This window comes from Rhopalosiphum padi, chromosome 1 (genome assembly GCF_020882245.1).
Source record: "Rhopalosiphum padi isolate XX-2018 chromosome 1, ASM2088224v1, whole genome shotgun sequence".
Lineage (NCBI taxonomy): Eukaryota > Metazoa > Arthropoda > Insecta > Hemiptera > Aphididae > Rhopalosiphum > Rhopalosiphum padi.
Window position 1 is genome coordinate 5,708,449 of NC_083597.1, and position 15,646 is coordinate 5,724,094.

Sequence of the window (15,646 nt, forward strand, 5' to 3'; positions counted from 1 at the left end):
TGAGTTTTTTGTACTACTGTTATATTTTTTTAATATCCCATGATGATATTAACTACTGTTTTTTAAATGAATGTTACATTCTTTTACTTTAAATTATGTTTACCGTAGTAAAAATTCAAAAGAGTAGTTTCTCAGTTATTTTTCTCAAAAAATACCCGTTTGAATTTTAATTTTATTACGGTATTATTTTCAGAAAAATTATTCAAGTTAAATAATTTAAGTTAGAAAATGGGGATTTAAAAACAGAATTTTGTTATTCTCTAGTAAACGCCTTATACATAGTACAAAAATGTGAAGAATTAAAAAATACATGATTTTTAAGTTTAAAATAGAAAAAATCTAAAAATCAGATTTTGAATAACTGTATTAGTAAAGAAAAAAGAGGGCAACCATTCTTGACGAATCACCCTATATAGTCACATATATACTAACACCCACTCCTAATTTCGTTATAAACAACCCCCTTCCCATAAACACACACACACACACGTATTTTGGTTCCTGGTTTACATTCCGGTACAACAACAATATCGGACTCATATATATACACATGTATATAGAGGCACTTATACCTACAAACCTACTTATTGTATATCAATACACTTATATATATAAAGCCGGGACTCTGGGGTTGACGACGGCAGACGACGTCCACCAGTCGACCAGCGAACACCGACTACTACGACGAAGACTACAGCCCGACATAGTTGTACATTGTACATTGTACAATTTACTTGTCTCAGGTGAATCGGTCCGTCTGTTATTATAATATATTGAATAGCCGCAAAGGCCGTACACGCGCCGCGAAATGGGATGCGCCGGGAGCAATCCTCTGCCGGCTAGCGATACGATGATGGCGTCGGCCACTTCCGATAGCCGCACGGTCACAGCCGACGCACCACCGATGTCCGACGCGGACAAAGCGTGTTCGATTGTCCAGAAGGTGGTTGGAAGCGTCAACATCGACGATGTGGTCAAGAAGATCCAAGGTATATATATATATGTATAGTAATACGGGTATATTATGCGCATAAGGTATAAGTGTCAGGCTAGCACATCAAAGGCCGAGTGCATACTTAAAAAAAAGAAACGCTGTGCTATTTTTGACATACGTATCTAATGTGTTTAATCACTAGTTACCATTTCTTTTTTCATCAATTTTTTTTTTTTTTTGTAAATCAAGCAATGTTTATTTCTTGCAAATAACGTATTGTTTTAGCTTGCAAATAAACAGGTACGAGTGGTTTTATGACAGAATAAATATCAAGTATTAATTTAGATACACAGTACACATAATATAATTTCAAATTGTCACCAGTTTCTTATTATTTATTCAGGATTTGGTCATATATGTATACTTAGTTTGTGGGTTGAAATTTCTATGAAAAACCGAATTCAAAAATTGCAATAATGTAGCATACTTGGCACATTACATGCTGTTTTAAATTGTATTTTATTTTATAACTATAAATATTACCCTTAGGCCCTAGGTACAAATAATACCAGCGTTTATTACTAAACGTCCATGACTAGGTCGACAATGCGCATGTTGTACCGAGTGAATTTTATGAAATTATCGATCGTTTTACCAACGTCAGATCTTCGCTTGAACAATATGTTTCAACGAATTGAGTACTTACCTATTTCTAAGCGTAACAAAAATCGATCAAAATAGACAACACATAAGTTTGGACCGATTATTATTGATACTGTCAAAACTCTAAAGTGTGATATTTTCAAGATATTTTCCTCTATCAATAGCAACTAAAATATCTAGTAGATATAATCTAAAATATCAAAATCGATGCATAAAAATAATTTTACTACTTCTAAATTAACTTTAATTTAAAATAAATTTTTTTAGGAATATTTTGTTACTTTAAAATTGAATTGTAAATGATTTATTTATTAATTAGTTACGACTGTAATAAGTATTGTATTTTAAGTTTAAATACATAGGGTAAAATTATAGAAGTGCACCAGATAAAACGTTTGTCCACTACTCCGTTCGTCTAAACTTAAGTATTTATAATTACCAAAATTAACTTTCAAAACTACTTGTCCAAAATTATTTTATAATACTATAATATTCTGAATTTAACAATATTCTACTTCGCAATATAAAATTAAAAAGTATGATGTCATTTAAAAAAGTAAAACACTTTAAAAATGAGAACGATAAAAATAGCAAGACATAGAATTTTTAAATAGTTATTGGCGTTTAAAATTTTAAATTTGGTAGTGGTTTTACCGATAAACACAAGAGTGAAAAAGATAAGATAATTATAATAAAATGTTAGAATTGTGTTTACATTGAATTTTCAACCAAAAAAATGTCGAATAAAATATTAAATAATATATTTTTAAAATATATTTTTATTTTATGAACATTTTTTTAGATGTACCCGTGAATACAAATTCTCTAGATTTTTTTACCCTACACTCTTTGATAATTACGGATCTGTTTACACTAAAAATGTACGTGATTGTTAGATTTTATATAGAGGTATTTTTATACGTTTTGTTCGGTCAAATACCATTTGTCTCGTCACTTTGTAGCGTAATATGGTTTATAAATATATAATTAACTCACAACACGCATTATACTTATTAATCAATATATTATACCTTGTGGCTAGTATAGCACGAATTTGAACTCGTATCGAAATCAATCGTTAATCAAACAGTGAAACCTCCATAATAAACAGATACCATTTTAGATTCTTGTACAAGAGCAAGCTTACACGTGGGTACACATTAATCAAACTTTTTCTTAATGCGGACAATTTTCATTGATTAATGATTTTATTAAGTGTTCTCAATTTTCATTCAGTGGGCCACTGTAATGGATGTGTTAAATATGAATTCAATGATATATTATTGTATACAATAAAAAACGATTCTGAGCGGAGACTGTCTGTTAGCATATATCACTGAGAATATTTCGTCATATGTGTTTAAATATTGGTATTAAAATAATGTATATTTTACTATTATTAGTATCTACATATTGCACGGTAGGTTGATTTAGTTTTTACTGAAAACATCACATAGTAATATACATATATATTTATTTCACATTATATTATTGTTAATAATTTTTGAGTCAATACTACTTTACTGTAAAACAGTGTGTATATTGAATGGTATAAATAGGTGTTTTATACCTATAAATTAATCTACATATTTTGAAAATTTAATTGTTCAAGCCTTAGGTATAAAAACTGCTCATTGACATATTTGATGAATATATTAATAAATAATAAGTAATACATAACTACAAAATAGAAAATAAACACAGTACCTTAGTACTTATTATAATATTATAATTTTAATAATTTGATAGTCAGTTAGAATGTTTCTTTGAACAATGGTTTTTAAAATACATAAAAATACAATAATGATAAAAGCAACAACTATGGCTATTTTTACATTTATCATATGACTAAACCCCGATGTTCTTTTCTAAGTTAAATTAATATTGTTCGTGTATTTCAGCCTTTTAAATCGGTCACCACTGAGTGTCACAGTCGTCAGACACAAATGCGACTTGATGCTGCCAGCATTGCTTATTGTTGGCTATCCTCTGTTTTGATCGTAACGGCTCTTTGGTCGTCGACGTTCATAACAATGTTATTATTACTATTGTTCTTGTTAACGTCAAATTACGTATTTACGTGCCATTGTCTTATAATCCGTATTCCACGTGTATTAAATTTAAAACGTGAATATTCACCATGGATTTGATTTTGTTTGAATTTCATTTTCGAACAATATATTTCAAGCTGCTCGACCGATTTCCATTCAACTTCCATTGATAAACTTCGTTTCATATGTCCATGTGAATAACACCACAGATTTGCTACTAGCAATTCAGCTTCGTCACCGCAGTTCAGACCTAGAAACTCAGCAAAAACCAAATAACTAACTATGGAGTGGCAACCACAAATAAAACCCATATTTCCCAAATAAAGATTATTAATTACGTTTGATAATTAACGTTTACCAATTACTATTTTTATCTTATCATTAATTGTGCATATAATCACCCGAAGAAATTTAACTATGAATTGTGATAGACGCGCACATGGTCAACAAATATAAATTATAAATTATTACATTGACATAGATATAATATCTTAAAATTCCAAAACTATAGTTACCTATATTTTTTTTATTATTAACATAAAATCATTAAAAAAATTGTAGGTTGTGTTTTTTGTGTATTTATTTTGAAATGTATACAATTTAAATTCAAACTTAACGAAATATTTAAAGGCAAATAATAATCTAGAATCTCTGTACCATTTGTTTCATAAATGTATACGTTATATTTAGTTTATACGACGGTCGACGCCCGACGGTTAAGTTATATTAGGTAGTTTTCGTTACTGATAAATTAAACGTTTCGGATATAGCTTATTTCCAATATATATCATATATAAATTAGATAAGTAAACGCGGTAGTAAGGCTACGCCTGTAAAGTTAATGGTTATTTATTATTAGTTTATTAGTGAGAATATCCGTTACACATGTATTCGTAATGTCTATATTATTAACTTTATTATAACGTTTTTACAATATTATTATTTTTATAATAAAATATAATATAAAGTTTTTATTTTAAATTCTGAGTGGAGTTACGTATGTATTGAGTTTATAATGACGGTATAATATGTGTGTATTTTTTCTGTTTATCATTATTACTCAAAATTTTAAACAGTAAAATACTAATGTTATAATTTACAACATTTTACTGTTATAATTTATAATATTACAGAGTATCTACATGCACTGTTCTAGTGTTCTACTATACGTCGATATTGACTTATAAGTTATAATACTTAAAACAATAATTACCATAAAATATGATATAATGTTATAATAACTAATTTAATGACGCAATGATTTTGTCAGAATGTATTTCAAATTTAATCTATCTATTATTACTTATCGAAAAATAAACTATTCATTGTTATATAAATATCCTTAGAAATAGAGACTGATACACAGTTTCACCTCTTTTCGTATGCAATGATTTTTATTATTGAATTCAAATTTAACACATTTATTACAGCGACGTATGAAATAATAAGGTCCTACACTTTAAACCTATTATGCAGTAGAGAAAATTTTCCAGTTTTTAATATTGTAATGAATATCAAAATGTATGTTCAGTGACAGCTGCACCAGTATTTTGACTGTCGAATCTATATTTCTATCACTATTAAGTAGCAATGTGAGCAAAGCGTGGAACATTAGAACGGCTACCGAGGCGATTGAACTATAATAATTCTTTAATTAGTCAAGATATCGAAGTAATAGTGGTACGTGTTAAAAAATATAAATTGTTGTGTTTCTCGTCTCAACTCTCTCGTTTACGAGAGCTTTCTGTAAAGATTTTATTTTAAAATTTGTTATTTATAGCAATTTAGTTATATTTTTTTCATGTTTTCGTTTTGTATGAATTGTTTTAAAAATTGAAAGATATCCATTATCCAATATCCTTAGAACTAGTTATAAAATAAAATAACTGTAGTGATTAGAGACCAGAGTTTTATCAACTTAATGAATCAGCCATCCACTCAAATGTGTAGAGCTACGTGGTGGACGTGGCTAATCCTTTATTTTCTTAGTGTGAAAATCAAAAAATGTTGATAAGTTACCTAATAACAATTAATAAATACTAAGTAGAGTGTGAAAACTCCGTATAATTGATAACTATTGCTACTCCAATGTAAATATATTACCATTATGTTAAACATTACCTACTTAATTTAAATCAGTGTATAGTTGTTAATAATATTTTATCTATAGAGAAGTGGAGGACTTAAATACTTAATAAAGTATGAGCCTAGACTCTAGTGGAAGATTGGCACGTATTACTCGCATACCTATTACCTGTAATACAAATACCTATACATAATAAATAAGTAAATAAGAATAACGTTAATACAGTCTACTGAAATCTTAAATACTTAGGTAATAGGTATGTATTAGAAATATTTGGTCTAATCGATTTTACGAAAAACTTGCAATCGAATAATTTTTAACTTTGACTCACGAAAAATATTTTCTGAAGTAGTACCTATGTGATTTCTAATAAACTATCGACAATACATGTATTAAAATATTAAAATGTATCTTTAAACCAAAAAGTATGCCCTAAAATGCCAAAATACGTACTAAAAATTATTTCATAAGCAACGTTATAAATTGTATTTTGTATTTATTTAGCATACAATAAGGTCAACCAGGAAAAAAAATATGCAAATGTATTGTATGAAAATCATTGCTCTAGGTATGACATTGTTCCCGTTTCTCATATTATTTAAGTCATTAAGTGTACGGACTTTCATCTCACAAAGTCACAAGAATTGATTTTCAATAACAAACAGGACTATCCAAAAGAATTGAATACCTATGCTTTTTTTTAAATAATGCGTAGTGTATGCGCCTTGTGGTATTCCATATTCATTATTTTTATTATTTTCCCCATAGATGTGTATTTTGGACACACGTAGTGTGCTTAAAAAGGTTTTATAAATCAAATCGTATGTATTATTATTTATTCATCGTTGTTTGAATGACCAATACATAATTTAATTTAATAATTATTTTAAAGCTTATTCATTAATCATATGGATTTATGGGTTCCCATAACATTTTATAAAACCAATTTAATATGTTTTAGGTACTAGAAAAAAATAAATCAAATATATTGAAAACATTTTTAAAAGAATAAATAATCAGTGAATGGACATATTATAATTTTTTTTATAAAAAGGATATATTTAAACCTTTTAGATTTTTTTAGACAGTTATACAAGTAGGTATATAATAATATAAAATAGTACACCTATTATAAATTATAATATGATATAATTTAAATAAGATTAATAAGGTTAAATAGGAATAACTTATAATTAATTATATTAATTTTATTATTTTTATTATATTTTTTTAGTTATTTTTATATCTACTTTTAAAATGAGTATGTTAAAGGAATATTTATGAATTTGAACTCTAACGATGCGGTTATATTTACGGCCAATAACTGTATTATATTGCGTCCACCGCCATCCATGATAGTTTTTCAGAAACAAATCGATACACTTAATGCTCTTTTGGTGTTCCTGGGTAACAAATACTAAATAAAACGTCAGTAGTAAAAAGTTTTCCGGTACCTATCTATATACATACGGAAATCGATTGATATTTATACTCCTCTACACGCGCACACTTATACAACGATTATTCTTGACGAGTTTCAATTAAATGGGTCAATTTCTGATGAGTCGGAAGTGTATATGTTGACGACGAGAGTTATGAAGGATAGGCACCGCAAGCGTTTCTATTCTGCCAAGAAGCGCTTCGACAATAGGTTGTATCCCAGCGAATGATTATGATAAATTGTATGTTTATACTAAAAGAGAAAAAAAATAGAAAATAATAACAAAAGTCCTATATATAATGCATATTATTTAATATATGTGTGTCGAGGCTTTTTTATTGTACCACCTTCTTGTCAATGTCTTCAACACAAGTATAATTTTGACACATATTTTTTTCTCTACTCAATACTTCGTTCAAATAAAAGGCATAATTTTTTACGATTTTGTCATTAAACATTAAACAAAAATGTTTTCGTTGTAATTTATATACTAAATGGATAGTTTAATATTTTTATTACAAAAATAAAATATTTTAAAAGATAACTAATATACACTACTAATATAACTATTCAAAAACTCGATGGTTATATTATTAAAATATACTAAATAGTAATACAAACAGTATGTAAGACATACAGCGTAATTTTCTTTTTTTTCGCATAAAAATTAAGTGTCATCAAAATTACATTGATACTTACATATAATTGTGTGTACATTTAGTAATAATACTACTGATATCTAATACTTATAATAAATGAGTGCTCACAATCACCACGATGTATATTCTGAAATAATATTTTGATCTAATAATTAATATACTAATACATTATTAGAGTGATCACTATTATCTAATCAGTAATATTCTAATCAGAATGTAATCATGTTGCCAAAAGTTGAATACATTCAACTTTGTGGCAGTCGTTACCATAGCATAATGATGTTGCAGTGTTGGTACTTAGTAGATACGATTAAAATTTTACAACCACATTTTTGCAAGCCAATCAAAAAAAATATCTCATACGCCACGACACGACACGGCAAGTTGTGAACCCCCCTTAAAACATCACAATTATATAAACAATTTTAGTTTTTAATTATCGAAATTGTAATCTAAGCAACTCCGATGATTTCTGTTAATTTTTTAACCATATATTTATTTATTTGAACAATACAAATTCTGTTGCTTTCCTATTACAATATATCTTACACAACTTCTTGTTTGGTAGTATCCCACTCATATAATAGGTATATTGTTTAGGTTAATAGTTAATAATTCTAAAATAATCAAAAATATTTACATATTATAAGGTAATTTTTTATAGCAAATGACTTTCGTATGTTGATAAAAAGATAAATTGGTTTTATTTACCTATGTTTTCTAAATATTAATTAATTTTAACAATTTTTACCAACTAATTGGTAATAAAATGCTAATTTATAAAAAGTAATAATATTTTGTATTCCACTTGCCAAATTTAAACAACAAGTAATTTTTTTCGAATTTCCATATCATCTAATAGTATATAGTCACGAAATATGGTACCTACACGAAATAGTATAACTTAAAACTTTAATAGTGTTACTTATTATCGATAATTTCATATTATGTACAATGTACTTAGTATTTATTTATAAATATATATAAATGAAAAATATCCAATAGTTTATTCAATAATTTTTCCATTTTACATTTGTGCTTTATAGTTTATTATAGTATTACATTTAATTTTAAAAAATCCGATTAGCTTAAAATTAGTTATCATTCATGAATATGATTTCAGCAAAATAATCAATAAAATTCTTTATGTCCCATTGAAAATCATTTATTACCTGTGTTACATAATATATGTAGAGTACAAATTAAATCATTGTTGATAACAATGCCATTTATCAAATCAAATTAATAAGAGTTTCTGACAAAAAGATATAATTTGTATTTAATCTAATTATTGTTTAAATTATGTTTACACAAGTTGAATGATCCTGTTCTGTACCTATATAATATGTTAATAATAACTTGTAATCAGGCTGTATTAGAGGAAAATTCTGCATTTGTGTTTATATAAATTATAAATTTATATAATTGACTAAAAGGTTAGACTACTTTATAAAAATTAAAATATTATAATTTTTATTGTAAAATATATTCTTAAAAAATAACTATATATATATTATATTATATTTATATGTTACATATCGTGCTTACGTACAACTCGTATTTCACTTTACTTGACATAATTTACTATAAGAACATTCGTGATCCATAATTTCTCGTCACCTGAATTCTCATATTTTTAAAATAATAATTACTGTTTTAATCGCATACATAATATTGCATAATAATGCATACACATGTATTTAAGCATAATATAGTTAATATTCAGTATAATTCAGATAATTACCTGTTGGCTTCTCTGACCAGTAATCAGCACCTGTTATTCTTAACCAAGAAATAATTAAATACAAGTAGTTAAAAGTTAGAACAATGATCTAGGCGGATAGGCTCTGGTATACAATTTGCGATAAACATTGTAAATACCATAATCCTTTGTTATTAGTATAAATATGCATTATTTTTCATTAATAGTACAAACTCTGAATAAAATGTTATACGTATCTGCTATTTTAAATACCTATTTAATGACAAAAACAAATATAATTTTAAAATTTAAATAATATTTTATAAATTATAGTTAACTGAAATTCAATTAAGTATAAATGATAAGTTTAAGAATAATAATCTATAGTGAATTTTTAATAGTTTATAATATTTTATTTTAATAACATCTATTATAAAATAATAAATTATTATTATAAATAAAACCATCGATATAATTTTTAAAAAGTAACTCAAATGGTACAAATATATATTATAGTAATAGTATCTATGACCGAGTCTTATACAAAGTCGTAGACAATTTTGTTCTACAGAACACCAGCACTGCCACTCTGGCATTTCGTCATATTCTTACTGTTTACCGTAAACCGTTAAATTTATTTAGATGTTAATCATGTTTGTTTTAATCCTATATTTAACTTTTAGACGTCGGCGGAAGCATGGAAAACTTGGTGGACGAGACTCAAGAAAAGTTCAGTTCATTATTTGGAAAAGCAGAACAACAAGTTGAAGATGTAGAAAAATCAGTAGAAGAAAAAGTAAACGATGTTACTTCAACTATGCCAGAGTAAGTGGCAATTATTATTCCATGGATACTTGTATCGTTTGTTTAAATTATAAAGTATGATAGAGTCGTGGCCTATACTTATAGGCATAAGAGACTATACTCCATCACATGTCATAAATAAGCTATAATGTACATCGATTTTTCTTCATGGCCATCTTATAACACGTACAAGTTAATTATTTGTTATTTTAAGTACCTATATATATAACTTACTATTTATCCATGTATTTTATTTATAAGCTAATGTAGAGTATATATGTCAATCATCAGTAACGTAGGTATAAGGTATATAATATAGTTTATTCATATATAATAGTGTATACAACGTGACTAAACCAACTAATATTAATAAACAACATATAAAAAAAAAAATCTTATATTTTGTATGTTAATATTAAACTATTTAACCTATCTCAACTTATGTTCTAAACTATATTACGCTCTTTATTTTCATGGTTCAAAAGTATTTTACTTGTTATAACATAACACATTAACATTTATACATAAATGTATTGTAGAATTTACACATCATACGATTAGTAAGTATATTTATTTTTCTAATTATAATTTATTAATTAATAAATATATTAATATGGTGTGGATCCAGGGTCGGATTAAAATATTTTGCGCTCCGGGGAAAACCTACCTAAAATTAAGAACTACTTTTTTATAAACATAACATTGTTTTACTATAATTTGGCATTTATATTAGAAATATATTGAAATAATATGTTAACAATCTTTTTAATATTACTATATACCTAAACAATAAACAATGTAAATACATTTATTAAAATAACAATTTTGTAAACATAATTTAATTTAATTTTAATGAATTTATTAAAATGATATATAAAATACTGGGATTATGTAAGTAAATTATTTTATTTTTATTATTTATAATATTTTTATAGAAACGCTTTTCTTGATTTCTGTTTAGCGAATTGGTCAATACGTTCATCCCATGACAGATTTAAGTAAAACATTTTCAATACTAAGAATAGCAAATTCATTTAATTTTTCTTTTGAAAGAGTAGATCACAAATAGCACTTGACCCTTTTTGAGGCCGAAAACTATACGTATCTATACGTTTGAATAATCGGTCGAAGTTGTCGGTGGAAATGTTATCTATATTATATAGTCGTTTAATAATTATTATTATTACGTGGACACTGTGACTGTAGTTATTACTTATAATACAGATATCGGTAAATTCGTGGAAACGCGTATGTGACTGCGCGCCGTGTACACTGTCGTAATAGTTTTTTCACTCTAAATGGTACCTACAATATTTCAAAACTTTGCGCTTTTAAAATCTTGCGCCCGGGGGCAGATGCCCCCTCTGCCCCCCCCTTTAATCCGGCTCTGTGTGGATCTCTTAACAATGAATATAGTTTTTGATATGTTTTATTGTTAAATAAATCATCTTGCAGAAATTGACGTATAATTATATATTATACGATGGACCGAGTCTTCGAGGAAACGTTTAAATACTAATACAATTTTTTTTTATCCTCCTAAAAATAAATTAATTTTTTTCATGTTGAACATGATATCCAAAATCCGTAGACAAATTATGGATACAAAACAAGCATATGTCTGTAAAAATATCTTATTCAGAAATAAACCTATTAGGGATAACATCATAGAACCTATAAAACCTGCACCCCCTAGGCACTAAAATGCGAGGGCACGCAATGCCTGGCCTCGCGTATATGCAAAACATGGATATTTATAGAACAGTCATGGCCTGATAGTAAGTAGGTACCTACCTATACATGCCAAATTAAATTAGCATCTATAATAACACATTATGTATGTACACGTGTCACAACAGACTTGTACATTTTAAAATGTAACATATTATATTATTTTTTAGTGTATTTTTTTTTACAGCCTTAGGTCTATTAATTAATGCTCTTTATTACTCATTACGATTACGAGTATGTTTCTATTTATATAACTACTAATGTCCCATATTCAGGATATTATTCTTGAAATTCTTTTAGGTAATAATAATAATTGATAGATACTTTATGTTGTGACCACCCAATAACGCATTAATATATGATAAATCAATTAATTTTATTTTCGTAAATAAGATATTACAAAAAATACTCCCTTTTAATTTGTTTTCTTAAACAACTTTGAGATTGTTTTTAAAAATAATTTAAAAAAAAATTAAATTAATTTTTAGAAAACCAAAAGTAATAATTTTAAAATAAATAATTAAAAAACATTTCAAGTACCCAAGTCAGCTGTTATAAAGCAAATGTTGAGGATTTCTCTTTAATAATATCTCTAAACTATCGATATGACTAGAACTATATAGTTTATTTTTAAATAATTCAATTGTAAAGTTGTAACATAATAATTTAATATCGAACAATTCGTAAACATTATTTTTATCAAATAAAATTTCATCAAGCAATTCAATTCTTTAAGTTTGCAAAAATTATTTCTCTTGTCCTGCTCACGCAAGTGTGTATGGCCGAGCCTTGACCTTTGGCTGTTATAGGTAGACACGCAAATCGTCAGTTAGTAACACTAAATATTGTGTACTTACAATCAAGATCAAGATTTTTTATTATTATTATTAACCTTTTAAATAGGTTATAATTTTATTTTGAATATGTTTTTTTTTTTAGAAAACCTAAAATACAAGAAGTTATTCTTCTTACAGTTGAAGAAACTAGAGTAATACCAATAGATTTAATCAATTCAGAAATTCTAACAAATGGAAATGATTCCGTGTTTGAAGGGGTAAATAACAGAATAAAAGAAGAACAGACAGAACAGACAGAAATAAAAACAGAAGATTCTCTTGTTGATGCAAATGTAAAACAAAATGATAAAGAAGATGATGAAGTTGAAGAAAAAAAAGATGAAGAAGAAGTTGAAGAAAAAAAAGTCGAAGAAGTAAAAGTCGAAGGAGAAGAAGAAAAAAAATCTGACGAAGAATTAGAAGAAGGAGAAGAAATTGCTGAAAAAGAAAATGACGAAGAAAATGAAGATAAAAGTGGTGAAGTAGAAGAGTAAATATCAAATTATGTAAACAATTTAAAGGATGGCTCAAAAATATATTTAATACATTTTATAAAAAGAAAAAGCTATTTAAAAGATTTATATATTAGTGGGATTAATAATTTTATACATTATATTTTTTTATAATATATTATATAGATAAAAATTGCATTAAAGTGTATAATATATATGATATTTACATATTATATACTTAATTAATAATAGCTTAGCTAGGAAGTTTTTTTAAAAAAATGTATGTGATTAAATTATTTTATAATGCAACAATGTATTGTTATTTTATTATATTATATACAATTTTAAGATTACATTTTTATACTAAATAAAAAAAAATGTAAGTTTTAATCTACTTTAAACATTGAACTTATTAAAAAATTCAGCAGGACACAAATGGGTAGGTATTTGCCACTTGAAAAGGCACTGTTGGCCTAGACTCCATAGATTTTTATTATTTTTAAATCGAGATAAAATTAATAATATTATTTCTTAAAGTTTTAAAGTTAAGTATAATTATATGAAATATAATAATTTTATAAAATCGGAAATAATTCTTTGTACGTTGACTTCTATATATAATTTTAATTACCTATTTACATAGTAAAAAGCAAAATCTACGGAAGAACAATCAATTATTAATTACTATTTATAAATGAGCTGGTCAAAATGTTGCGTTTTTCTAGTAAAACCTGAAACATCAGCACTGTATTAAAATAAATTAAAATTATTATACTATTTTATTTAAATTATTGCTTTTTAATATATTTTATAGCATATGTTTTGTCATTTTTGAGCGCAAAGTATCATAAACAACCTAACCCTATTATTTGTTTAGAAGTTGTAACTTGTATGTACGTATAGTATGTCATAATGGATACCGATTTAATCATTTATAATAGGTGATTTTATGTTTCTAACAATAAGTCATGGATTAACGCCATGCTAAACATCGTTATGCCATAATAAATAAATCGATTTATTAGTAAAAAATTGTTACTATATTATTTAATAACACAATTTTTCCAGGACAATAAATTTCATGCGTATCAATATTATTATACTTAGACTACAGAATAATAAATACAGATTCCTTTATTTTCACTATGCCGTTAATGCCTAATGGTTAATTTTGTAACAGACGTGTGCCGGGTGTAAGACTTTAATTTTTATAAACATTAATTACTATTAATCTATCGTCCAAATTATTATAACCGAACAAACATAAAAAGTTTACAGTGTAGGTATAGTCGACTGCCTACCCCGTGTGAGAACACATGCCAATATGATTTACAAGAAGTATTGAATACGACTAAAAATTACATCGTATGATAATTTAGTAATATGAATACTATACTGTAAGAACTTTGCCTAACCAATCGTATAATTTCATTACACTTTAAGTGGATAAAAACTAAAAATAGTTGGTTCTTTTGGATGAAACCTTTCAAAATAAGGACCCAAAAACTATCGATAATTTGAATTTTTTTCTTTTAATACAAGGCGTCCATCATAAAAATATTCAATAAAACTCCGAAAGTCTTCAACCGATTAATACTAGTTTACCATGATATACGGTATCCAGCGTAATCTATATGACTACGCGTCATTATTACTATAAATTATAATATATTTAAAATTACAAAAAAAAATTGAAACATTCTTTCTAACAGATATAAAATAATGAGTATTGCAATTTTTGTCAAGCCTATTTAATCCAGTGTTAATGTCATGTGTTCTACTATAATAAGGAAAATATTAAAAACGATATATGATATATATCTGTTCTTGTATAATGTGCCCACTAATAGCTTAACTTAATTAAACAAAAAAGGCATTAAGTAGGATGTACTGATTTGTGTAACAAATTTAGATTTGTTTTATATAAATTGACTCGCATTAAAAACAAGAAAGCTTTAGTGAAAGCTAGTAAATATTTATACAAACATAATAATTTAAAAGTAGAATTTGGTAAGTGACTATTATGTTTAAATGATGAAGGGTGAAAATAATGTCGTCAACCAAAATACTGCATTTTTCTCAGACTGGCTGAATAATAGAGCATGACAGTCAACGGAAATTAACTCGGTTATCCATAGATCACGGTAAATCTACAATGTGAACCGCGATCGTTGAAGTTATACGCGGTCGAGTTAATACCTTCGTCCATAATATTGTAGAGTAACTGACATTTTCCGTTGGTCAGTGAGTAATCGCCAACCATGTTTCTTCACGTCCGATTAACAAT

At 26.5% G+C, this 15,646-nt stretch overlaps 1 protein-coding gene across 1 annotated transcript; it reads left to right on the plus strand.

Moving 5' to 3' along the window:
- Window positions 1–289: 289 nt before the first annotated feature.
- Window positions 290–14,589, plus strand: LOC132918185 (neurofilament medium polypeptide-like). The gene is made up of 3 exons (XM_060979310.1): window positions 290–989; window positions 10,220–10,361; window positions 13,011–14,589. The coding sequence occupies exons 1-3, from the start codon at window positions 809–811 to the stop codon at window positions 13,399–13,401; spliced, it is 714 nt and encodes a 237-aa protein (XP_060835293.1). The 5' UTR covers window positions 290–808; the 3' UTR covers window positions 13,402–14,589.
- Window positions 14,590–15,646: the final 1,057 nt, after the last annotated feature.